Raw genomic sequence first — 26,233 nt, 5'->3', positions numbered from 1 at the left:
TGAGACACTTCCCTTCATGCAATTTTCGCAAGTTACCCGTGATTTCCAGGGGGTTGGGGATGCCCCCCCTTTGCCCCTGTCTCGGTACGGCCAAACTTTCTAGAGTATGGTGCTTTTGTGTGTTGTGTCTCACGTGAAAATGATGTCGTCTCATTTACTGCCAGGTGCCAGGACTGTTCAAAACCCTACCTTGTGAAAGACGACCTGGACGTTCACAGGGCTGTGAAACATGTTCCCTTGAGCGTCACGCCGACGGCAGAAGGCTTTTACGTCTGTCACATATGTGATAGGAAGCTTCAGAGCTTCAGTGGCTATTGGAACCACCTCAGGGGTCACACAAAGGTATGTGCGTACCAGCCCAACATGCTCACCAGTTACTCGCCCAGTGAGTAAAGTAGGCTTCCAGTTAGAACGTACAGTACTTGTATTTCACCTGGAGGACACATAAACATACATACACCACATTTGCACGAAATTTCCGCCTGTTTGTAACTGGAGTGCTTACTACATATATTTGGGAATACAGTCGCCGACTGATTTTTCGGACATTTTTTTCCGGACAAGGATTTTTCGAAGCCACAAAATCAGTGCAAATTACCGACCGGTATGAATTTTTAAACGAGCGAAGTGACATGTTCACTGTCTCACGGGGGAAAGGCTACCGCGAACCCACGAATAGTGCAATGCAGGGTTCTTGCACTCCACTACGAGAATAGCTGCAACTGCACATGCTAGACACAAGTGTATAGAATGTGAACACCTTCCAAACAATTTACTGAACAAAAACATCATCCATGAACACTCATCGCTGCGCCTCTTGCATCTGCTTCTTGGGTCTGCTGGAGTTGCAGTGCATTATGGTGAGAGGGGAAGGAGTATTATACCACCGTTTGGGCACCCAAGTTAGGGGTGCGTTAATTATGCGAATAGTGCAGCATTTAAGCGCTACAAAGAGTCTTGCATATTGTGTGGTTTTCTGTTGTCTGTGCCGTTTATATGCGTATTTTATTTGAACAGGCAAGGCCTTTCCTCTGTGACCACTGTGGCCATCGCTACTGCAGTCGAGGGGCCCTCACGAAGCACACTCGCACCCACCATTTTGCTAATGCCGTCAAGTGTCCTCATTGTTCTAAGGAGTTTGCAACACTGTCCTACCTGAAGGTCCACGAGCGCTTGGTGCATATCCGCGACTTCAATTATGCTTGCAAGTAAGGCATTATAACAGTTTTCTTCTCCTTCAGCTAATACTAGTGTTGGGAATTCCTGGTCATGTTTTTCTTCAGGACGTTGGGATTTTTTCGGACGATTCTGGTATTGAGATAAGCCCAAGTGCATAGACAGCACTTCAATAGTAGCTGTAATGTTCCCTGTATGTATGTTAATCAAATCCCTGTATGTATTTACATGTTAATCAAAGCAGTTGTAATAACGTGCAACACTTTTGATAGACAAATTTACCCTCTTTATATTCTCCTCATTTAAGGTGCTTAGTTTTATTCGCTGTCATCGAGTGTAGCACTCCAATTTATTTCATACTGGCAACAAAAGCTGTGCGAATAGTGAAATTTTTGTTCGATTTGAATACGAATCTAATATTCATTTCTTCGAACAACAACAAATTGAATACATTCGGATATTGAAATGTACTACTACCGTTCTTACTTCCATAATTTGTGCACCCCCACTTTTTCGCTAAAAAAGTTGCGAAAATAAAAATTTTCGTAATTTCCGCACTTCTACTTTCGTGCGTGACGTCATCGCTTTGTCCTGCGACTGCTATTTATTTAAGGCTGGTGTTTCAAACGACCTCGGAACGGAAAACTTATGGCAACGTTACGCGTCAACATCCCGCAAGGCGGCTTCACCTAAGGCACGTGTGGTTTAGGAGAAGCTCACTTTAGAAAACGTATGGAAAGCATGTCCTGGGCCTTTTGTATCATCTCGCAAATTCGGCAGCATTGGCCAAACACGAAGAGAGAAAATCGTTACCACCGACCTCGTTCACTGACAGTAATAAAAAATGAACAGTCACTGTCTGTTTTATTGCCTAAATTTTTATTTTGATGTAATTCTTTTGATACGAATTGTGGGTCATACGAATGTTTTCCGTTACCTAAATTTTTATTTTGATGTAATTCTTTTGATACGAATTGTGGGTCATACGAATGTTTTCCGTTACCCCGTGAGATTCGTATAATCGTGATTCTACTGTATTATTCATCTGAATGCCCATCTTTTAACAGAAACTTAACATCTTTTAACAGATTTTGTGCACGTTTTTCAAGTCGTCTTGTTGATGTCTCGCATAATTTTCGCACCCCCAACATTTGCGTCATTTTTTGGTAAAAAAAGGTGTGCAAGTTATGTGAGTAAATACGGTAGACAGTTATGTCTCGAAAAATGTAAAGTCAATGTCTTATAAATAGAGCCTTGCGTTTCAGGGTTAAACCTGTTTCTATACCCTCCCCCCATTTGCAATGTATCATCACTCAGGATAAAGCCTGAAAAAAAATTTGAGCCGCCAATGCGGGAAAAGGGCACAGAATATCACGTTCATTGAAAATGCCAGCAGCACTCCTTTTTCATCTTTTCAGTCTTCCACTCGAGTATCTGCTTTTCATCCTGGCATCACCAAATTTCACCTTGTTTTTGCAGCTCCTGAAATAAAACCGATTCTTTGTCCCCAGAATCTTCAAAACACACGGGTCTAATCATAAATGACAGAGAATAGAATGGTGTGTGTTGAGGGTAGACCACGTTCATGGAAACTGTCCCTTGAAATGTACATAATTGCAGGGCCTCCAGGTGGTGACAAACGTCTCTCCTGTACTTTCAGAATTTGTGGCCATAAATTTCCGAGTGAAAGGAAACAGCAGATGCACATGGCCATTGTGCATGAGCAGGAACTCACCAAAGAGGAACTGGCTTCCATGAAGCGGGTCCGAGAATTCTGCTGCAGTCACTGCCCGTTCAAGACATACAGCCAGTTTCAGTTCCGTAGGCACGTTGCATCTCATACGGGAAAGTACGCTTTCCCTTGCACACAATGCTCTCGAGGATTCACATTCAGGTAGGTGCCCCTTTGTGTTGTTACTGTCCACAAGATTCCTTAGTTGGGCTAGTTTGTTTGAACTAGATGCCGTATAAACGCAGTATACCTTTGCACTGCCGCGACGTTTCCTCTGCTGCTGCTGTTTGATGTCCTGCACCGATTTGCATTGTGCTTTGCATGTCAGGCTCAGTGACTACGAGGCTGGATTACTACGTGTAAGCAGCATCATTCCGCACGTTCACACTCACCTTTACGGTGATTGATTTCTTGTTCCTCTTTCCTCTGGTATCGTTAAGGATCACTTCTATAAGTAATGATCGTATAGCGATAATAAAAAAAGGTAAGAAATGGCAAAAAAGTTGATTTGTCAAAAGCATTCTTGTCGCAGAGTTTGTTGCTATCCTCAAAGCATTTTCGTTTGTCCAGCAGAAATTTGTCCCTAAAATAATGATAAAAACAATACATTTGCATCTTTTTGACTGTATCAAGCCCTAGACTTCTCGTAACTTTGAGGGCCGATTTCTCAGTTTGTGTTTTTGAGTCACTCCGGCTATTACCAGTTTTTCTCTACTTTTTCTTGTGTAATTCCAAAGGTACCATTACCTTTGTGAATAAATTCTCTAGGAGGTGAAACTCTTTTGTCAGTTCATGATCGGCAGTCGTCATCCACTCAGTGCACAGCGTTTGGACGTTCTCTTTGAACGGTGTGTTGATTTATTCATGATTGCATCATGATTTCTATGCTCCTCTACATGCTTGATTGCCACCAGCTTCTTTTCAATGGAAGATTGCAAGATTTGGCTACTTTGCGCCAAATTGGCTACTTTCTGGTTGTCGTGGCACCGAGACTTGGGCAATGGCAACTTGGCTGTTTTTTTGTCTACTTTGTAGATCGTCCTTGGTCTCTTTGAGGCTTTTGTGTACCTAAAAGGGGATAATTTTCGTCACAGCGACATATCTAATGCCTAAGCACATACCGTATTTACTAGAGGTGTGCAAATACTGAAATTTTCTAATACGAATCGAATACGAATATCTACAAAATTGTCCTTCGAATATTGAATCGAATATCGAATGTCACGTCATAGGATAACGGCTTCTAAGAGTAAATTAAGTTAATTAAGCCCCCCAAAAAAGCATCATCACAGTTGTGTTCTGCTGATCTGTAGAAAAATGTCCCAAGTGCTAATAAGGAATATGTGTTAATGTATTGCCTTAGCATAGGGCATACATGCTTATATGCACATGTACAGTAAAATTATTTTTACAGTGAAACAGTGTGCTGTTCTCATGAGGCAAGCTGAAAACCGTAAAAGAAAACTTTCATTTCAAAAATCCTTCATGAACAGTGAACACCTGTGTGTTATTGTAAAGTGCTGGTGAAACAGACAGAATGGAAGTAAAGCTCAATGACATGTTCAGAATGTGGGACGGTTTAGTGATGAGCACTTCAGAAGGAAAATGAAGGTGGCAAGTGGTCTCTTCTTGCATCGACAATGCCTTCCGCACTTGTCGTGAAGGCGAGAAACTGCACGGTTTCACTGCTCTCGCGCGTGCCGTCACACGTGAGACCATCGTTACTGACGGTAATGCATAGTTTGGAACGGCCTCATGCATTATAGCACAGTAAAACTGCGATCCTCGACGATGTTGTATGGCTGTACAGTCGAGCCCGTTTATAACAATATTGACGGGAACACGAATTTCAATTGTTATATCAGAGTATTGTCATATGCGAGTTTTCGCGAAATAGTTGCGCAGTATGTGGTACAATCGGGAAACATGCGAGAACAACGTAATGCCGATTGGCCATACCTGATTTATTGCAAAAATGAAAACAACGTCGTTTGCTTCAGCCTTGGGCCGCTGTTGCAAACACTCTTTTCTAGTTTATCCAAGCAGAAAAAAGTTTTGGTCGAGGCCGCGTGCAGCCACGAACTTCCTGAGGTCCGTGATAGCCTCCACAGCGCGCTGCACCGTGACTGGGCGGTCGTCTTCATCATCGTTTTCACTTTCACTGTGTTCATCGTTTTGGGTTGGGCACACCTCCTGGATGATGGACGCATCTGTCCCTTCCTCACACGTTGATGCGCAGCTGTCCGCGTTCAGAAAGTCCTCGAGGTCACGTCATCTAAGGGCGCAAGCCGCTCCCACGCTGCCTCCACTTCTCCCTGGATTGAGGCTGCCTCCACATCCTCATCTACCAGGCCTGTGTTTTCGTCAGGAACGCGTATTCCAGCTTTAACAAAACGGTTCCGCACTGTCTGGCGCTTCACTTCATGCCAGGCAGCGTACATCATTTGTACGGACACGCTTAGGGTAATCTTCGTCACGGGAGTGGTACGGGCCGCCGGGTTGGGTCCGAGGTCGCGAAGGATCCGTTTGATCACTCTCCGCTTGTAGCAAACCTTAAAGTTTGCAATGATTCCCATGTCAAGCGGCTGAGTTTTGCAGGTGCTGTTTGGAGGTAGAAACAGCAGCTCCACGTTAGACAGCCGGGGATTGACGCGATGTGCGCTGCAGTTGTCTAGCAGGAGGAGGATCTTCCTGCCTTTCTTTGCCATTTCTTGATCGAGCTCGACAAGCCACTCGGCGAACAGCACCTTCGTCATCCATGCTTTTGAGTTACTCCTGTAACGCACGGGCAGGTTGTACAGGCTTCGGAAGTCTCGTGGTTTCGCTGACTTGCCGATTACAAACAGCTTTTGGCGATCGCTGCTGTCCATATTGCAGCACATTAGGACTGTCACTCGAACTTTGCTGTGCTTGCCACCAGCACAGGTCTCGTTCTCAATGCATGTGTGTGTGATGGCAGGAGCTGAAAAAACGAGGCAGTTTCGTCTGCGTTGAAAACATTCTGTTCGTCGTACGAGGCGATTTTCGCGGCGTGCATGTCCATCCACTCGTCGATATTCGAGGTGTCTGCGGAGGCTGCTTCGCCGACGATTTTCTTAAATCGGATGCTGTGTCTCTCTTTAAAGCGGTGCAGCCAACCGTTTCCAGGACTGAACTCCTCATGCTCCATCAGAAAGGCCAGTTACTTCGCTTTCGCTGTGAGAACAACACCACTTACGAGGATATTCCGGCCACTGACTTCCAGAGACCACTTGTAGAGAGCGGCCTCTACGTCCGGGAGTGCTGCTCCCCGCATTCTCTTTCGTTTCCCGGACGCTCCGTCCAGTGTCGCAGACGCAAAGATCTTGTCCCGGTTCCTGATGATTGTAGAAACGGTCGGCTGCGAAAGACCATACTTTGTAACCAAGGTCTTCACTGGAATCCCGGAACGATGGTCGTCGAGGATGCTGTGCTTTGTCTCGAGGCTGATGGCTTTTCTCTTCAGCTGACTTCCCGACGACGCGGACGCCATGGTTGCGAGTGCAGTCGAATATCCACGTGCCTATACGATCTGCAATGTGTGCTGTCGGCTCAGCAGGCACTCCCGGTGTCGAAGTGGAGGAGAAAAGGGGAAAGAGGAAAAAGTCTCTCCGCTACCCTCTCTGAGGTCGCGTGCGTTAGCTGCGGTTATGCAGTTTTGTCCCGTGACTCACTAATCCCTCTGCTCGGGCGTCTAATCCCCAAGGATGCAAAGTGGCCTCAAAAGTGATCAAAGAAACCTAGCTTGCATTGCTGAACGAATGGAACCCTATTCTTGGAGTTCCTTTCTCATTTTTCCCCCCGGGCTCAGAGCAAAATCTCATTGTTATACACGAGCAAGGCATTCCTCTGACCATTGTACAAACAAAGTTTTGTTTGCATGTGTTTCAATGGGCTTGCTGACGGGATCCTACAGTGTTATTGTATTATCAGAGTTATTGTTATATTGAAGATTGTAATAAACGGGTTCGACTGTATCACGAGTTATTGTTTCCGCGACATTCGTGTTCAGCGCTCCTTTCATTTCACGGCGAAAATCTGCGCGCGGCCTCAAACTTCGTCGTGAGCAAAATCGCTCTATGCAGGACGGGCTTAAGGCTATATATGCGTCTTGCTATCATCTGTAACAACAGTTAGTGCAGTTTCAAATGACTGCAGCATTATTGTCGTCCTAGTTGGCACTTTCATACGGTCGCAGAGCGCCGGAGTTGGAGAAACAATGTCGAAATATCAACACGTCACACTCCTCGATTATCGCCATCATCGCACGTGACCATGATTCTAACATATATTGCTGACAACCACAAATCGAAACCGAAAAAACGCATTCGAGACGCAGGTTTTGGCTGTGCATGCAATGGGACGGTGAACAGCGGTGTTCAGCTCAACGTCAACAAAATTTCGATATTTAACCGTAATTTCACCGAACTGTAGGCCACGTACGAATGTTCAGAGTTCGTTAGCAATCCACTAAAGCCGCGACTGTGCCGACGATGTATGCAGCGTACCGCGGTCTCGCGTTTCGCTGGGGCGGACTTTAAAATGGCGGCTGCACACAACAGCGTACTGGTTTCGGTTTCTGTTACCGAGTGTATAGCGACGCATTCGCAAATGAGCGTACCTCGGAAGCTCCGCGCGTCGCTTTGCAGCTGTTCTACTATGCATGTTGTCGCCGCAACGTACAAATTCCAATGCGCAGCCCCCAACACCTTTGTAATAAGCTGCTATGACATTTAAAAAAAAAATCGAATATTCGAACTTTTACGAATATTCGAAAACTTCGAATATCAAATTTTTGAATACGAATCGAATATCGCAAATATTCGATTCATATTCGCACACCTCTAGTATTTAGCCTATATTGGTTGATCCGAATGCAAGTCCCATCACTTCATGGTTCATGAAAATGAAAACTTCTTCGGAAGGTTGATGAGTGGGAAACATTTATTTCTCATCTGAAGGCAGCTCACCTTCAGCCGTGCTGTCCTGATCATCGTCGCTACTGTAGCAGACATCATCGTCCGTTAATCGCCAAGAGACCACACTTCTTGAAAGCGCACACATCAACATCGTGAGATACAGTCGTCCAAGCTGCCGCCACCCAGTTATGCACTTCAGACAAGGACGCTCGTTTAAGATCCGTCCTGATTGAGTAATTTGGGGTCCGTGTTTGGCCAGCCACTCATTATGCAGAATGCTTCACATAACATGAAAAAAAAAAAAAAAAAAGAGGTAAAAAGAAATCCACGTATCTGAACACTATGGGGTCAACGCTATTTGTCCCGGAGGACATTTTGCCATGACTTCCGAACTGATTTATTAAATATGATTTGCAAGAAATTGAATTTTCCCAGTTCATTTCGGAAATTTGCCAAGTCAACCTCCCTCGTCATGCTGTGTTCAGTCTCCCGAATTTTCAGTTTGTTTGGTTGGCAGGTATGGACACGCTTTTGCTTCCGGTAAGGAGATCATGGCATCATGGCATGTGCAGTTGAGGTCGAACTTCTTCGAACTTTCCTCGAACTTCAAACTTTTTCGAATTTTCCAAAGAGTTTCCGAAGTTTTAATTCCGCTAACTTTTGTGCACCCGAAGCTCAAATAGTTTGTGACATCACTAATCAGCGAGAAATCAGCTGACATCACCCAAGAAAAACAAGTGTGGTGATGAAAACAACAAACCACCACATGTATGTCAAAATTGCAAATGCTCTGAATGATGCCTGCCATCTCACCGCTCATTGGTTGCCTGGTGCTCCCCTCCTCCTCCTCCTCCTCCAAGATATGCTGATTGGGTGGTGCTGCACAATACAATCCGGCCATGCTACTGAAGTCATGGTGCATTTAATATGGGAACAAAAAGTACCAGCATTTTGGCGCTCAATACGGCAGGCATCCAATGTAAGAGTAAACACATGATTCTAGTGACAAACCTTACTTCCCCTATAATTGAATACAAAAGCATGCAGTACGAAACACTTTTATCACTCGACTCTCTGACACACTCACCTGACAAGTAGTCACTAACCCATATGTTGTTATCTCCTTTTTGCACCCTATTCCCTAATTCCCTAATTGCACCTACTGAGCTCATAAAGGCTGACCAATCATAACTGCATCAATCAGCCCCCCTACCCTTCTGTGCTTGTCAAGGATTTGACAGTATAAAATAATTAGGGGGTGTGCGAATCCGAATATTTTAAGTCGAATCGAGTATCGAATCGAATGGGGGGAAAAAATTCCAAATACTGAACCGAATATCGAATATTCGTGCAAAATTTACAATATGTGGCTTTCGCACTAAAAGTTTTCATTTCGTAGCCCATGCCTTTAGTGTAATTTTTCTAGCATTAACTGTCACAAGAGAGACATGCAGTTTTTCTGTTTAAAGCCCCTACTCTTTAATGTTACATGAGAGTGCTTCCTGCTTTTCGGGTGAGCTTACACTTACTGGAGTGGTTACCTTCATTTCAAAATTTTATGCCAGGCAGTAGCATATTATAAGGATGAGGCTGTAATTGTTTCAGACAGCCACAGACCATTTGTGAAACATACGAATTGGCATCCTGCCTCAGCTTTGCCATGAACACCTTTTAGTTTCTTTGCACTCGCCCTAGGAAGTTGCATTACTGAAATTTTAGATGCAAAGGACATCTTTAAGACACCCTTCTTGTTCGTGGGCTGTAGTCATTATTCGAGAGTCCTAACTTTTTAAAGGCAACCTCACAGACATCAAAATCAAAGTCCCTCGTCGGCACCGCTAAACTGCACGTGGGAGAGGCGCCGCCCCTTCCACAGACGATGTCTACAAAACTAACTTTGGATAACGTTATCTTAAACTAAACACCGTCCCGCCTGTGTTGGTCCTGCAGCAAGGGCAATTTTGTAAAGCAGGCTTCACTTCGTGCACGGAAGCATCAGGTGAAGCCCACTTTCGGGTTTTGTCGTTCACATTCGCGAAATAGTCGAATATTCGAAAAATCGAATGCTGGATATTCGATTCGCGAATCGAATAGTTCGAGCGTTTGATATTCGATTCGAATTCGAGAATTCGAATACTCGCACACCCCTAATTAATAATACATTACACCAACACACGAGCACTCGAGACAACCAAGTGGCGTCTGCTTATCCCAGGTACCAGCTGACGCTTCACATGAGGAAGAGCCATCGTCCAGGAGGTCCCCTCAGGTGTTCCACCTGCCCACGTAACTTTGCGGCAGAAGACGTTCACAAGGCTCACATGGAGTTGCACGCTTCACCCCTGGCATCAAGCCTGACGTGCAAGGACTGTAATCGTCTGTTTGAGACGCCGCGTCTGTTGGACAGGCACCGTTCGGCGATACATTTGGGCAAGGCGAGGTTTCCGTGCACCAAGTGTCCCAAGATATACTCCGTGGCCAGTGGACTGGCACAGCATGTGCGTCGAGTGCACAAAGGGGCAGACTACCGGCTTCAGCATCCGGGTACCCTGCAGACTGCACCACGTTGCAGCTCGTACCCTCAAAAGCCAGGGTGAGAAATTTTGAAACAACTTTGGGAAAGCTTTATAGTGACAGGGTCACAATGCGCGTGTTGTTGGTGCACTTGTAAAACGGAACTGTGCCATATAGCGCACTCCTAGCAAAATTTTTGCTAGACGTCACTGTAGGAAACGAGTCACACTGTATTAGAAAAAAGTTAGTTAGCGTTGTTAAGTTAAATCACGAGTGGTAATGGTACCATCCTGTGCAGTGTGGTGAAGTTCTATTTTAAAATGGTTGGAGAGCACAGACAACATTCCTTAGTTATTTTTGTGACTACAAGATAATTGGTTGTTGGTGCAACAGGTGGAAATTCTGCTGCGAGCCGTGTCAACGGTTTTTCAAGTACGAAAGTAGCCTGCGTGCACACAGGATCTGCTACCATACGGAAGGGGTTGGACCACCGAGGGAGCAGAAAACGTGCCCGGAATGTGGAAAAGTGTTTCAGTACGTATGTGCTTGTCACAGTCTTGTGTTTTCAGATCGGGTTTTATATTCGAGGCTGTTTCAAATAGAAAATTCTTGCGTAAAGCTGGAACCGCATGGCACATATCTCAGCACGTTAGAAACGCGCCGTAGTAGGCTTGGTGCAAAATTTCACGCGGAGAACCGGCCTTTAGCGCATACTCGAGCGCATCAGCAGCCTCTTGATGCCTCTTGATGTTCCGCGAGGATGGCAACGTAGCTGTTACAGCGTGGCACGCGGATCACTTTTCGGTTCTGCACTGAGTGGAAACCGCGCTGTGTTTCAATTTCGACACTGTATGCACGTGTTGCATCATTGTCATATCATTGTCACGCGTTGTATTGGCGTCATGTGTCATTGCTATGTCATCGTGTTGTATGTTGTATCGTTGTCATGTCTCATAAAAGCTGTAGCTCCTCGTTATTGAGATACTTTGCTTGCCAAAGTCGCCTGCCCACTCCCCTAATGTAATGCCATGGGCCTTTGGGGTGTAATAAATAAATACCAGAAGTAAAGAATACAGAAACGTATTGAAGAGAACCATGTGGGAAGAAATTGCACGCCACTTGGTTGCTCAGCATTCTGTGACAGCGGCGGCATGTCTGCATCTGGCTGAACGAGTTCACGTTCTTCTTGCTTCCTAATCACTTTTTCTCGCAATGAAGTCTGTTTTCGTAGCAAATAAATTTTTTTTTACTGTATGCGTTTCACTGTTTTGCATATCAGTGCACATTGTACATGTACTTGATCCATGCAGTTTGGCCTGGGTGTCTTCTCCGGTGCATTTTGTACGTGCATGCAGTTGTATGCCCTGAAATATGCCCCATGCGGTTCTAGCTTTAAAAAGAATTTGAACTTGTGCTTTGGTTGGCTTGCGGGTTGGTTCTCAGTAGGGTTGTTGGAATGCTGACTTTCAAGTTCGCATCGCATTTTTCCATACTTAACATACTTAAGTTCCTCGTGAACAGTCATTGCTTGTTTCTGTGCAAAAACACTACTCGTTCGACGTGCTGTGGTGACAGGTCAGCGAGTCTTTTTGTGTACCATGTTGCTGCAAACTGAAAGCAGTTGTTCACGAGCAACCTCAGGTCACTGGGAGAGAAACATACACTTGAGCTGCTTTTCTCAGGAGTGGGTACATGTGTCCCTGTCTCAGGCTTCCTTGCTTTGCGACGTACCAGCGCGCCTGCACCCTAGCACTTTTCTCGTACTTGTGTTGCCCTGTTGTTTGCCGCAAAGTGGGAGGATTGTTTTGCTATTGAGGTAGCAGTGAAGATTCCAACTACTCTTCAACTTGCAGACGTTTCAGACAAGGATGCTGTCTCTTGGTAGCTCATGCTTAAGGTCCCCTGGTATTCTGCTGTGACAAATTCAAAATTCTGCGGCACAGACTTGAAAATTTAGCGATTTTCCGCGGCGAGCAGTCAGTGGCTGAATGAAATGGAAAACACTTTGTTTACTTGGGAAATGTGGACACAAAAGAACATTTTATAAAATTACAGATTAGAAGCACTGTTGTGGCTCAGCATTACATACATTATATCTTGTGTTCTCCTCTGACAAAGGATGCCGTCTGTCACCTGCTATCATTTTATACCTGCTAAAAGGTTGTGAAAATGAGACAAACGAGTCAGGAGTTCCCAAAAGGGCAGGAGCAGGAGGCTGTTTATTCTCGGCCGTCAGCCCGAAAACGGAGATCGGTACTGATCGGAGAATTTCAAGCTCGCGCTGTGCGATGCTGGAAGAGCGATAACTTCGTCGTCCGCCGAGGGGCGCAACAAGATGTTTTGGCATCTACAGAGTTTATGGGAAGATTGTAGGAAGGAGCTTACAATACATGCCCTGTGGAGGTTACATCTCTAGGATACCCTTTTTGTTTCTGGGCTGTGGGCATTATTTAAGTCTTTAAAGGCAAACTCCCAAACATGAATGAAAGCTCCCCACTGCCACCGCTAAACTGCACAGGGGAGGGACGCCAGCCCTTCCTTGCACAATAAACTTGGGCTAACATTATGTTAAGCTAAACTACAATCTGTCTGTGTTGGTCCTGCAACATGGACAATTTTGTAAAGCAGGCTTCACCTAATGCTAGGAAGCGTCAGGCGAAGCCCACTTTCGGGAGGTGTCGTTCATAATCTGCGAGTAGTCGGATATTTGGAAATCCGAATACAGTGAAACCTTCCTATGTTGGACACCCGCGGTGCAGTTGAAATGTGTCCTACTTATAGAGATGTCCGAGTTACAGAATATGAGTGAAACAAAATATGGAAAAGATCACAGCTGTGCTGCCAGAAATGTCCTCCTTCTTCAATTTATGGTCCTTAGTGATACCTGGTGGTAGTGGTACCTCTACCCACTCTTCACTGATTATTACTGATTTTAGTAGATTCAATTCCGTTCAGATTCCACTCAATGGCATTACCTGTGGAGCTTCTCGAGCAGCTTGGACTTGTCTCTGAAGCGTCAGCCCACTTTTCATTGCTTTGGTACAGTGCGTATTCAAAGCCTCTAGACAAACCGAAGACAAGTGCTTACACAAAGAATTACAATATAGACTGACAGCACTTGTTTTTGGACTCTAAAAACTATAGCAACAAAATGCTGAGACCAGTATAGGGGAAAAAAGGGGCGAAAGTCAAGGATACTGGCTGATTTTGGGTCTTTTTGGTGCAAAGATGGGCCGATATTGAGGTAACTTGGCCATGGTTTTGTCCAACTTAGCAGGGAAAACCCTGTCCTACTTCCGAGATAGGGAGGTGTCCGACATAGAGAATTTCGTTGCCATGTAGTTTCAATGGGAGCCTGCCCGTGCAATGAAATTTTGTCTGACATGCGGAGGTGTCCGGCTTTGGAGGTTTTACTGTATTGGCTATTCGATTCGAATTCGAGAACCCGAATATCGGCATACTCCTAAAAATAAGGGATTCCGTGAAATTCAGTGCAAACGAAAGATTCCGCGATATTTCGCAGAATTGCGGAAAACTCGTGCCTCACATGCTGTCGCTCTTTGCATTGACAATCGCAATAGCCTCCTCAGTAGCTGGTGACCACTGGTAGTATAATAGAAGGTCCATAATGAAATAGATAAATAAAAGCGGCAACAAGAAAGACGTATGAACAAGTATTGTTCTTGTTCTGAATCTCAGATGTTTCTGTTTATGAACATATGCATTCTTTCACTAATAGGTAGTTTTGCGTGAGGAAACAAACTCAAACAAATGCCACCGTGAGGCCCATAAGTATTTTTTCTGCGGCTAAAACTGTGGCTGTGTTCAGCATGCCACACCACGCCAATTCACGGCACGGCCTCTGGCCCCAAAATGGACCCAACTGATGCCAGCACACATCTCCGTATGACAGACGAAAGATACCGTATGCTTCGTTGATGCTTCAAACAAAAATCAAGTGTGAACTCTGGCAACACGTGACTGTAACACGGGCTTCACATAGCACACACAAGCGTGAGGTGAAGCCAAGAATGAATAGTAACGCATACCAAATCAATCTCAGCACTAATAAGCTGAAAGATGTTGTCCAACAATTCTTCTTTTTTATATCAAGTGAGAGGTGTGTGAATATTCGAAATTTTTTATACGAATCAAATATTTCTAATATTTGACTTGTATTTGAAAATTGATATTCAAACTTTTTCAAATATAACACCAGCCACTGCGGGTTGGGCGTGTGAATTTGTACGTTGCGGTAACAGCAACGAGCATGAATAGCACAACAGCTACAAAGCGACACGCGGAGCTTCCAAGGTTGTTCAGCACCTCCTAGCTCCACCTCCAAAAGCTCTTCTAGGGGGTATTGGATTTTTACGCTACTCTGCGAATGCCTCACTATAGGTTCACTAGCCGAAAGTAATACACAGTCGTGTGCAGTCTGTCCCAGCGAAGCACGGAACCAGCACAGTTGAACCTTTCGTGGCACTTTCTGTTGCACACAAGGTTTTCACTGATGCACACCATGCATATTGTATTAACCAATATGACAATTTGCTTTATGACCAATATCTACAGGAATGGCCTAAAATTGCCGGAATTTGCTGCTCTTTGAGAGAGAATTTCCAAAAATGTATCTAGGCAATGTAAGACCAGCAGCTTTCATTTAATTGTGAAATAGGACTTGTTCTAGTTGCCTCTTGAGAAAACAGAGCCCCACTAGGCTCTTACCACTCAAATTTGAGCAGAAAGCAAGACTTGTGTTCTGTGATTGAAAGGTGCAGAGATAAGCGTGTAGTTTATCTGTCCATAACTTTGTGTTATTGCATTTTAGAAGTGGAATCCACCTGTCCCTGCACATCCGTATGCATACCAAGGAGCAGAGCTTCAAGTGCACTCTATGCAGCAAGTCCTACAGGAATAGGAGTGGCCTCAAGAAACACATAGCCGTAACTCACAGGTCGTCGTGTCGCTTCTTTTGCCCACGCTGTGAGATGGGCTTCGTCAGTCAGGCTTCTCATCTGCTGCACTGTAAATTTTGCAAGAAGGATGGCCCTGACGTAAGACGTTTTGCACATTAACTGTGTGATAGATAACTGTAGATATAGTTGTCATGATACTGTCGCGTTCCCGTGAGCGAAACTTGAGTGCATACTTCGGTCAGCCTTGATATGCCGACAGCCAGCCGGCGATCTGCCGGACCAGGTTTGCGGCAGCTGGCGCCCATTGTAATGAAATTGGCTCTCAGTCAACAATCCTCTATGTGGGGCTTTTCTCTTTTGTTCTGAAAGCATGACAAGTGCTTCAAATGTGCAGAGCTATATGAGCAGTCCCACCTTTATGGACTTGGTATTTATAAGTATCAGTGGTAACCTGCAATACACTATCAGTAAGAAACTGCTGTCAAACAGTTCGATGAACCTGGCAAAGCTTAAGCAATGACTCACTGACGTCACTGCTGTCCCCCCGACTGCTGCATGAATAGGGCCCTCAGTTTTCGGGTTTTATTTTTTGCAAAATTCGGGGGGTAAATATCGGGTTAAAAATCAGGACCTGCAAATTCGGGTTAAATCGGGCGATATACTGTGGAACGGTGTATTTTCGGGTTAAAAAAAAGTAAGATACTTTTTTGTGTTGAAAGTGAAACAACAGAATATTTATTAACTGGCAAGCTGATATTACACTATGCCACCACTGAGGTTTTTACTGACTTGCATTCACAAAAAGAATGAGCTGCATGTTGAGCAATGCATCACCCATGGATGAACGCTGAGGGCGCTGCAGGCAACGTAACTTTGAAAAGCTGCGTTCAACATCGCAGCTGCCTGTAGGCATGCACAATAGTGCAAGTGCAGTGCTTGCGAGTGAGGCGTATCTATCCTGAACAGAGGCCCAGTACTGTAGTATTGAAACATCAGGGTTTGAAGGTGGGGGCTCCTCGAGGTAAGTTTGAAACTGCTGCTTCAGTTCCTCATTAACATCTGTGGCAAGGGCAAACATATCCTTGTAGACATCGAAGTCCTGGCTACAAAGGCCCTTCTTGTAGGGATCTAGAACTTCACTCTTCTCCCAGATGTCTGCCTGATCCAAATTGGATCCTGTTTCGGTGAGGTTGCGCCTTGTCGTGTTCCTCCACTTCTCCAGTAGCTCAAAAGAGAATGTCCTGCAGGTTTTTTTGGCCTCAGTAGATATATCTCTGGGCATTATGACGAGAAGAGTTTTTGCCCTCTCACTTGTTCCAGTAGTTTCCTTTATGTCCTTGAATATCTGCGGCAACTTGACACCAAAGAGGTAGTTGTACTGGGGAAGCAGTAACTTTCCACTTTCAAGGCTACTCTGAATTTCAATCACTGGTCGAAGACACTCCAGCACTAGAACAGCCTTTGCATAAAGCAATGTCTTGCGTCCATGGAGCAGCAGTGCTATGTCCTTTGCTTTGTTACGGGAACCAGCATGCAGCTCTGCAACTTCTGTTAAGCAGTCCCAGTTCTCAACTGTGGTCTCAAGGCAAGAGAAGAAGCTTCCCCACATACGGGGCACCACTGCACATGGTCGCTTGATGTTTGTTGCCTCCACACCATTTGCTACACACAGTGCATAGTACTCACTCAGTAGTTTGTTGGCATGTTTGAACATAGCACCAAACTTAATGGCTGCCTGCTTCACATCAGTTACGGACTCGGAGTTCAAGGCATGACTAACTGTCACATGCAGAAGATGTGGGACGTCACGCACATGGACAGTTTTCACAAGTTCTGCCTCGTGCACGTCCTTCACCATTTTCCTTACATACTCAGCTGAGTCACTGGACACAGCAATGACATCGCGCCAGGTTTTGCCCAGCTTTCTTAGAGCATCCGTCACTACATTGGCAAGTGTAAGACTATTGCACACATTGACCCGTGCCACATCTACTAGCAGCACGCGTTTCTCTTTTCTACTGGGGCTGTAGTAACAGACCAGTGTGTTCACTGTTGGCACACCCGTAACGTCTGGCGATTCATCTACAATCACTGAAATTTTTGACTGGCCAATGTCTTCCGTGATGTCACTCATGTGCTTGTCAAACACCTCTTTCAGGTACTTTGAGCGTAGCTGGGTGCACCCAGGCATGGTCTTTGCAGCTGGACAATAATTTCTCACAAAACTGCCCATGGGCCCATCAGCCTGCTCCAGGCTGAGCCCGCTCTCACAAAACGCCTTAACACATGCGTAGATCGCGCCATCGGTCATTTTCTCGCGCTCGCGTTGGCGATAGCATGCGTCGAACATCGTTGGCTGTTGATGCATCCTTGCTTTCATCTTTGCATGCCTTGCTGATACGAGGTGCTCTCGTATGCGGTCATACGGTTTCTTTGCGGGATCCGTAACCATCTCCATGCAGCAACACTTGCACACCAATGTATCCACCTCGACCTCACTGTTCGATTTGTGACAACTTCGAGGTCTTCATGTTGAGATGCCCAAGATTCCAGCGATTTACGTTTTCGTCCCATTTTACGCGCTAGCGTCCGAAAGTAAAGAGCCGCGTTTACCGGCACACAAACAAGCCACTAGACACGGCGCGCGAATCTTCTGATTGGTCGGTTTGGCGAACGCTGGGTGGGGTACGTTGCATGAGATGCTATGGAGATGGCGCCCCAACCGCGGACTTTTGATCTTTTGAGCTAGCAACACAGCACGAGGAGTGCGTCACAAGGAGGAGGAGTTCCGTGGGGAAGGAAGCGAAGGAAGCCAACGGGGCATGCAACGGGGAGACGAACTACGTTCTCTTGGCGCCGCGTAACGCTACGCGAAGCGGACGCGGTAATACCTCTGAATGTAGTGTGCTCCGACTTTTGGTGGGTCGCCAGGTGCGCAGCGTAGACCGCCGTAGTTTCTGCAGTAGCGAGTGGTCGCGGTGATGGGCACATTTTGCGCGCGTGCGAACGAAGTCCTGTGTATGGGTGTTATCGGGTTAAACCCGAACCAGTTCGACTAAAATTGGGGGGTAAAAACGGGTTAAATCGGGTTTTACCCGAAAACCGAGGGCCCTATGCATGAATATAAATTATTTGCTACTTGTACAACATCTAATCTGCCCTGCACTTTGGCACAGCTACCATTGTGTAGTAGTAAGTTCCTCGAATAACATAGGTATACACATATACGAGGGGAGCTCAAGTCAAACCGGGACTCTTCATTTTTCGCAAAAGTAAAATGAACTTACAAGCGAGAAATTAGTTTTGTTTTTCAACGTAATCTCTCGCTGCACTAACGCACTTGTCCCAGCGTTTCACGAGGGCTTGGATGCCAACAGCGTAGAAATCCTTACCGGCATGATCGGACCGCATTCTTGACCTCGTCGTCGCAGCTGAAGTGGCGGCCCCAAGGATTGCCTTCAGTGGCCCGAAGAGATGGAAATCGCTGGGGGCGAGGTCTGGACTGTAAGAGGAATGTGGCAGCAACTCCCAGCCAAGTTCCTATAAGGTGCGTGCCCTGTAGGAGGAGGACTCCTTTGGTGATGAGGCCCGGCAGCTTTTGCTTCAGCGGCTTATGCACATCCCTGAGAACCTGGCAGTAATATGCACTATTGATGGTGGTAGCACTGGGCAGAAAATCAAAATGAACAACGCAGGCCTTGTCCCAGAAAACCGTGGCCATGACCTTACCCGCAGACGGGGTGCTTCGGAACTTCCTGGGAGCTGGCGAGCCCGGATGCTTCCACTGTTTTGATGCGCGTTTAGACTCAGGAGTGAAATAGTGCACCCACGTTTCATCGCACATGATGATCCGATCAAGGAACGACTGTCCTTCAGTGTGGAAACGGTACCTTATCTCTTGGGAGATTTCGTCTTCTCTGCCAGTCAAACACGGAGAGCAGCCTCGGGACCCAACGGGCACTAACTTTCTGAAACTGGAGGTGTTCATGAATGATAGTGTTCAACGTTCCCACAGAAAGGTTCGTCTTTTGAGCCAGTTCGAGACATGTTATCCGTCGGTCCTTGAGGATCAGGCGCTCCACAAGTTGGATGTTCTCAGCAACTCCGACACTGGGTTCTGAGCCGCCCCGGCCGGGGTCGTCCTGCACTGATGTATGGCCATCTTGGACCCGTTTGCACAACTCAAACGCTTTGCTGCGGCTAAGTGTATCGTGGTCATACTGAGCCTGAAGTCTTCCGTGAATTTCAGATGACTTTACGCCTTCATTCACGAGAAACTTCATGACAATTCGCCGTTCGATGTGCGCGCTCACCTCGTTGTCGGCCATCTTGTCCAGCACGTGTCTTCTGTTTTGCACAAACTTTGGACCACCACGTGGTGAACGCAAAGGCCTGTCGCGTGTGAAAGTGACGAAAAAGAAGTAGCACGAGCCAATTGTATACTCAGGAGACAGAAAGTCCCAGTTTGTCTTGAACACCCCTCGTATATATAGGTATACAGTAAACCCTCGTTATATCGAAGTCGGCGGGACCGCAAAAAAATTCGATATATGCGGTATTTCGATAACAGTGGAGACGCTTCAAAAACGGTAAACTCAGACACAGGGAATAGCGAAAACGCCGTCGAATCGCGACAGTATTTTATTGTCGTTCAAAAAACGCTGTTAGTTGGGTTTGTCGCGTGGCCTCGCTCCCGGCAAGGAGTCGTTCCTCGAGTTTCCTCAGGCACGTCATCAACTCATAGTCACCGCCACTGCACTCTACTTTGTTGCGAATCAACCGCAACATATTGCGTGTCTCCGCTGCTGTAGGGATTTCACGCGGTCCCTCAGACTCGTCGTCCGAGGCTCCTTCGTCGACGTCCATGTGACCGACGATGATGTCCACAATTTCGGCATCCGTCACAGGACTGACGACCGGAACGTTCGTATCCACTCGCGCAAAGGAGTCGAAATCATCATCCACTTCTTGCCCCACAAGATCATGAACTCTTCTGTAGAGGCTCTCAGATTCCTCCCTGTCATCCAGTTCGACTGGCTGAGCCGCGGCACGTACGCGGCAAAAACCCTCATGCGCGAAGCAATTCACAATCTTTGCTCCTTCCAGGTCCCTCCACGAACGGCAAATCAGATGAATTGCACCAAGGAGATCAATGCTGTAGCCCTTGTTACAGTCGTACGCAAGCAACATGCGCTGAAGAAGGCTTTTCCGGTACAGCCTCCTCGTCATTTCAATGATGCCCTGGTCCATAGGCTGCAAAACGGACGTGGTGTTGGCTGGCAGGAACTCCACAGTAATGGCCTTAAGATTTTCAATTTTGCCGTGGCTCGGGTAGTTGTCGATGATGAAGAGTACCTTTCGTTGTTTTGCATGGAATTTGCGGTCCAAAAGCCGTACGTAGTCCTCGAAGATGGCTGCTGTCATCCAAGCACGCTTGTTACTCCTGTAGACGCAGTCCTTGGGCAGAGTTGCGCCACGAAAGCAGCGCGGTTTTCCAGCCTTGCCCAGTATTAGCAACGGCAGTTTGTCGTCCCCAGTAGCATTAGCTCCAAAGAGGACAGTGATGCGTTCCTTGCTTTGCTTGGCGCCTGACGAAGAGCCGTCCGCAGTTGTGTACGTCCGCTTGGGCAGGAGTTTGTAGAACAACGCAGCTTCGTCAAGATTGTAAATATCCCTGTCCGGGTACACTTCTAGAAGTTCCACAAGCCGATTTCGTCGCCAGGTATCCACGGTGTCCTGGTTCACGGCACCACTTTCACCGTTGATGGGTGTGCTTCGTACAGCATGCCGCTTTTTGAAGCGCTCGAGCCAGCCATTGCTGCATTTGAAGTCCGGCATACCCAATTGCAAAGATAGCGCCTCCGCCTTTGCGATGAGCGCGGGTCCGTGCACAGGGAGGTTCGCAGACCTGGCGTTCTTCAACCACTCAAGTAGGGCAGCTTCCACCTCTGGATACTTTGAACCTCGGTCACGCTTTCTCTTACTTGAGAAATTCTTCTCGAAACCGTTGAAGACGTCCTGCTTGTTCTTCAGAATGGTCGACAGCGTTGACGCCGGTATGTTGAACTCCTTGGCGATGACAGATTTGCTCTTCTCACCTTTTTCCACTGCGCGGATGAGCGCTACCTTTTGCTCGAGGGTTAAGCACTTCCGCGGAGCCATGGTGCGAAAGAGACAAAAGACTACACCAGCACTTGCCAAATGGACAATGAACGGCGCAAAACAAAACCACATGAGAAGTGCCCACGTGTTAAGGCGGTCACATGACTGGTCTTTCCCTTTCCCTCTACCATGTCAATGAACCGTCTTCCTGCGTCCTACTTTCCTGCTCCTCCCTCATTGTACAGAAGGAAAAGAGGTTGCAGCGTGATTGTGCAACGTTGTGCAACGGGAAAAACAAAGAAAAGAAGGAAACGCGGCCTTCAGGAATGTTCTGCGTGGTAACCAGCAGCCGATGGCAGGCGCGCCCTTCGAAATATGCGGAGTTCGCTGCCCTCGCGCTTCGAATAATCCGGTTGAATATACATGTAAATGCACGGGGACTTCGCCGTACTTCGAATAAAGCGATAATTCGAATAAAGCGACTTCGATATAACGAGGGTTTACTGTAAATATATGTATAGGTATATACAGGGTGTCCCAGAAAACGTGTCATTGAACTATAATAAAAAAAACTACGCCAGATAGAATCATGCGCTCAACGGCATTTGTTCTTACCAGGTTTTTGCCAACACCTGATGTGAATATCATGTATTGTAAGTTTAATTATGTAAATACGTATTTGCAAGCTGAACTCGGAAATTTCCCAAGTAAAGGTCACTTTTTTACCCCACCAGTACGAAAAGCGTGCTGAATTCACTCAAGTTCATGATAATTGACAGTGATATTCACGAGCTGTCCCATCGGAAAAAATAGCAGAACATCATGCTTTTCGTAGCACCGAACCATAACGCGCGACGACTTTTTGAGCGCAATCGCTCTCAGTCCGACGAAAGGAGGTTCCAAACCCAGCCCTCAGAGTGATAGTAGAAAAAGTAACAGTTCCTGAAATTGGGAGAGGGAAAGTGCGATCCCAGCGAAAGTCGGACGCGATGAGCCATACCTGTGTTATCTCTTTCTGCATTGCAGGTGTGGGCTGGGTTTCCAATCTCCTTCCGTCGGACTGACAAGGATGTGCAGAAAAATTTGTCACGTGGTAGCTCCGTAGAGCATGATGTTCGGCTATTTTTTCTGATGGGATAGCCCCTGAATATGCCTGTCAATTATGATCTCCGATAGGCTCGAATAGATAGGCGCGATCACTGGTTTCCTCTAATAGCATAAGTTGAGAGCTACTGGCCTAACTACTTTCTAAGAAAAATTTACTTAAATAGTGCTCATGTATTACATATGGCTACATCACTGGCTTTAGAGGGGGTCTAATACCCCTGTCAGACGGCATGCTCGAAGGACTTTGGGGAATTTTCATTTGCAAAAAATGGACCTCTGACAGCAGTGTCAGACGGCAGCTCAAAGGACCTTTCTAAGAAATGACCATCAATGCGAAGGGAGGCCCCCATTTGAGGAGCAGAAAAGAGCAATCTCTACAACAGTGTTACGCCATTGTACCCTCGCTACCGTCGCAGCTGAATGTAGGAAAACCTATAAAATGCGGATAATGGAGTGAAACTGTGTAAACGTATTTAGATCCTATTTAGAGAAGTGCATATGGCTTCTGCATCTTGATTTGTGGCGCACAGACCAACTTCAAATTTCCACAGCAGACAGGGAAAACGAAACCGAAAAAGGGAGCTGGTGAGGGCAGTCAGTTGAGGAGCACTCTTTTCCCGCCTGTCTGGCAGGCGCCCCCGAACAAAGGTCATTTGAGAGGCCAAAGGCCATTTCTCGCAATTTACATTTGAAATGCTGTCTGACTAGGGTATTACATTCCAAGTCTTACAGCAAACACCTAACAGATCCATACAAAATTGGCACCACATATACAAAACTCATCACGGGAAGCGTCTCTGCTAGTGAGGCTGCTGCGGTTGTGTACTCACAAGAAGCAACAGGACTGGCCACGGCTCTGATCTTGTGTTCGGGGTTCTTCATCTCAGTTACTATGAAGCATAGAAAAGGAATTGGTTTTCGCTCAATAATCTCTCGTGCGGGACAGTGCATGGCAGTGAACCACATCTGTCAATGTGTTGCAACCCTTTTTTAACTGTAACATGTTAAATAGCAATTAATGCAGCCACAGTTAATTAGTTTGCTAAAAGTACTGTTGTGCTTCCAGAGGCCAAAAGCCCAGGAAGAGCAAGCACCCACACAGCACGAGTTACCACAAATACTGCAGCAGGCAGTGGAATTAGGTGAACCTCAAGTACCCGTGGTGGACAGTTTCATGGATACAGCAGCACAGGAGATGGTTGATGACCCAACCTATAACATGGACTCGGCGCAGCACGTTCTGCAGCTGCTTTCAGACGTGTCTCAAGTGGAGGTGGTGGTCAGTGAGTCGATGCATCCCGCTTCAGCATCTCTGTGGTGATAGTGTGTACAATGCTGGCTCATTGTTTACTGTGATCTGAAATGACAGTGCAGTTTACTCAAGGCAGGCATTTCTACACGCCTTGCAAACACATAACGAGAATAAACGCTATGGGAGGTTACACTAAGTTACATCTTTATTAATATACTACAGTCAAACTCCTGCGTATCTGATATATATTTGTTCAACAAATAAGCAGTGGATATCTTCCACTATACTACTTGCATGTGTGCTCTCGTTCGTATGACCAAACAGAGCAAGGCATTCGGCTGGTTTCATGTTCGCATACTTCAGGTTTGCGTTGGTTCGCAGAGCACCATGAAGATGATGATGGTTAACCAGTTGATGATCATCTGTGTGTATTCGTCTTTGGATTGCTGTTGTCTTCGGAAATGCATGCCTGTATTCTTTACGATCTATTTATTTCGCTCGCAAAGCATACAAACTCCGCTTCAACACGTCGTGGGCGGCAAACATGCTCATTCGTGTGGCTGGAAAGCAAAGGGTTGACAGTGTATAATAAAGGTAAGGTAAACTGGCCTTTCTGAGGACACGTTGGGACACTTTTCAGGATTTCGACCTGGCAATCCTGGATTGATTAGACGAGGAAGATGCAACATTTCCTCGAGTCCAGCACAGAGGAAGGTAACAAATGCGGAAGGAGACATGAACGAAGTATCTGTGTTGTTACCTTCCTCAGACTGAAGAAATGTTGTCTGTTCCACGAAACCACCATCTCGCTTGCCTCCTACTGCTGTATTAGAAGTGGCGAGCGTGGTACATGTCAGTGAACGAAGAGCTTACTGCAACGCTGAACTAAACGCAGCTTCACGCTGCTCCGCAGGGTGAGACACATCCTAGCGGCGCTTAGCAGAAATAAAGGGAGATAAGGTTTATTATTTCTGTAAATCTACCATCTATATAAAGATATTTTACAGTATACAGGGTCTTTACTCTAACATGTCCAGAAATTATATTTAAAGCGAGAGATAAAAGAAAAGCAAGTGGTACTTTTCTGCTACTTGAGTAAAAAAAAGTACTTCTTCACTAGTAGCACCTGTTTCTTAGTCAAGTAGCTGAAAAGTAGCGCTCGTTTCTCTTTTATCGCTCGCTTTAAATAAAACTTCTGGACACATTAGAGTAAACACCCTGTATATTACGTACCGTTTATTTCAGGTATGATTAAACCTTTCGCCTAAAACCTAAACTTTCTCAGAAATCGCTCCATGCGGGTCGGGCTTGAGGCCATATGCGTCTTGCTATCATCTGCAAGAACAGTTAGTGCAGATGGCTTTGCAGCATTATCGTCGTCCTAGTTGGCACTTTTAACATGCGGTCGCACAGTGCCAGAGTTAAAGAAACTATGTTGAAATATTGTCACGTCCAACTCCTTGATTATTGCCATCATCACATGCGACCATGATTCTGTTATATTTCACTGAATGGCACAAGCCGAAAAAAAAGAGAGAGAGAAAGAAAAGCTAAACTCCTTCCAGACGCGGGTTTGCTGTGCATGCACGTCTACGTGTGAACAGCGGCATTCAGCTAAAGGTCAACAAAATTTCAATATTTAACCAGAATTTCACCAAACTGTTGGCCTCACACCAATGTTCAGAATTCGTTGGCAATGCACCAAAGCCGCAACTGTGCTGACGATGCATGAGCATACTGTGGTTTCGCGTTTGGCTGGGGCGGACTTTAACGGCGGCTACACATATCTGTGTACAAGATTCGGTTTGGTTACTGAACATGTAGCGACCCATTTGCAGGCGAGCATACCTCGAAAGCTCCGCGCGTCACTCTGCGGCTGTTCTACTATTCATGCTCGCCGTCGCTACTGCAAATTCCAGAGCGCTGCCTGCATCAGCTTTGTGGTAAGCTACTTATGATATTCCTTTCTTATCACCTTTCACAAATATTCAAAACCTTCAAATACCCATTTCTCGAATATGAATACAAATCGTATTCAAAATGTCAAATATGCACACAACTCTAAAAAAAATTTGCACAGACGACTCTGATTTTACACTGCAGACGTACGTCCACTTACATATGCTCTAAAATCAGTTTCAACTTATGCTCCTATGTCAATATTATCTAACCAAAAATAATACGCTTTGTCGCACAGAGTTAATATAGGAGGACTCTAGAGAACGGATATGGCGCGCCGGCAATGGGATCCTCCTATTCCCAAGTGTTTCCCCGCGTATCCCCGAAGCCATCCATTGGTCATGGACAGTGTTAGTGGATGAATTTGTGCCCCATAACTACAGCGGTGCTGCCCCGTTTCTTACCAAACCTGTGCAGTCAGGTTTGGTAAGAACTGGAATATATTTATATAACGGAATTATGTATATATAATATGGAATAAACATTTGAAATAACAGAACGGCAGAACGGGCCAACAGAGGAAACAGAGAGAACG

General features: G+C 46.0%; 1 protein-coding gene across 1 annotated transcript in view; it reads left to right on the top strand.

The window, feature by feature from the left end:
- Positions 1 to 23,931, top strand: part of LOC135394172 (zinc finger protein 665-like) — a 35,301-nt gene extending 11,370 nt beyond the window's left edge. The window contains exons 7-13 of the mRNA XM_064624752.1: positions 165 to 342; positions 1,018 to 1,208; positions 2,837 to 3,070; positions 10,061 to 10,438; positions 10,753 to 10,893; positions 15,191 to 15,416; positions 23,554 to 23,931. Coding sequence (XP_064480822.1) covers positions 165 to 342; positions 1,018 to 1,208; positions 2,837 to 3,070; positions 10,061 to 10,438; positions 10,753 to 10,893; positions 15,191 to 15,416; positions 23,554 to 23,808 — 1,603 coding nt within the window. The 3' untranslated portion in view covers positions 23,809 to 23,931. The remainder of the gene's footprint in view (positions 1 to 164; positions 343 to 1,017; positions 1,209 to 2,836; positions 3,071 to 10,060; positions 10,439 to 10,752; positions 10,894 to 15,190; positions 15,417 to 23,553) is intronic.
- The last annotated feature ends 2,302 nt before the right edge of the window (positions 23,932 to 26,233 follow it).

This window comes from Ornithodoros turicata, chromosome 5 (genome assembly GCF_037126465.1).
Source record: "Ornithodoros turicata isolate Travis chromosome 5, ASM3712646v1, whole genome shotgun sequence".
Lineage (NCBI taxonomy): Eukaryota > Metazoa > Arthropoda > Arachnida > Ixodida > Argasidae > Ornithodoros > Ornithodoros turicata.
Note: the sequence above shows the minus strand (reverse complement) of the source record. Positions and strands in the feature narration are given on the sequence as shown.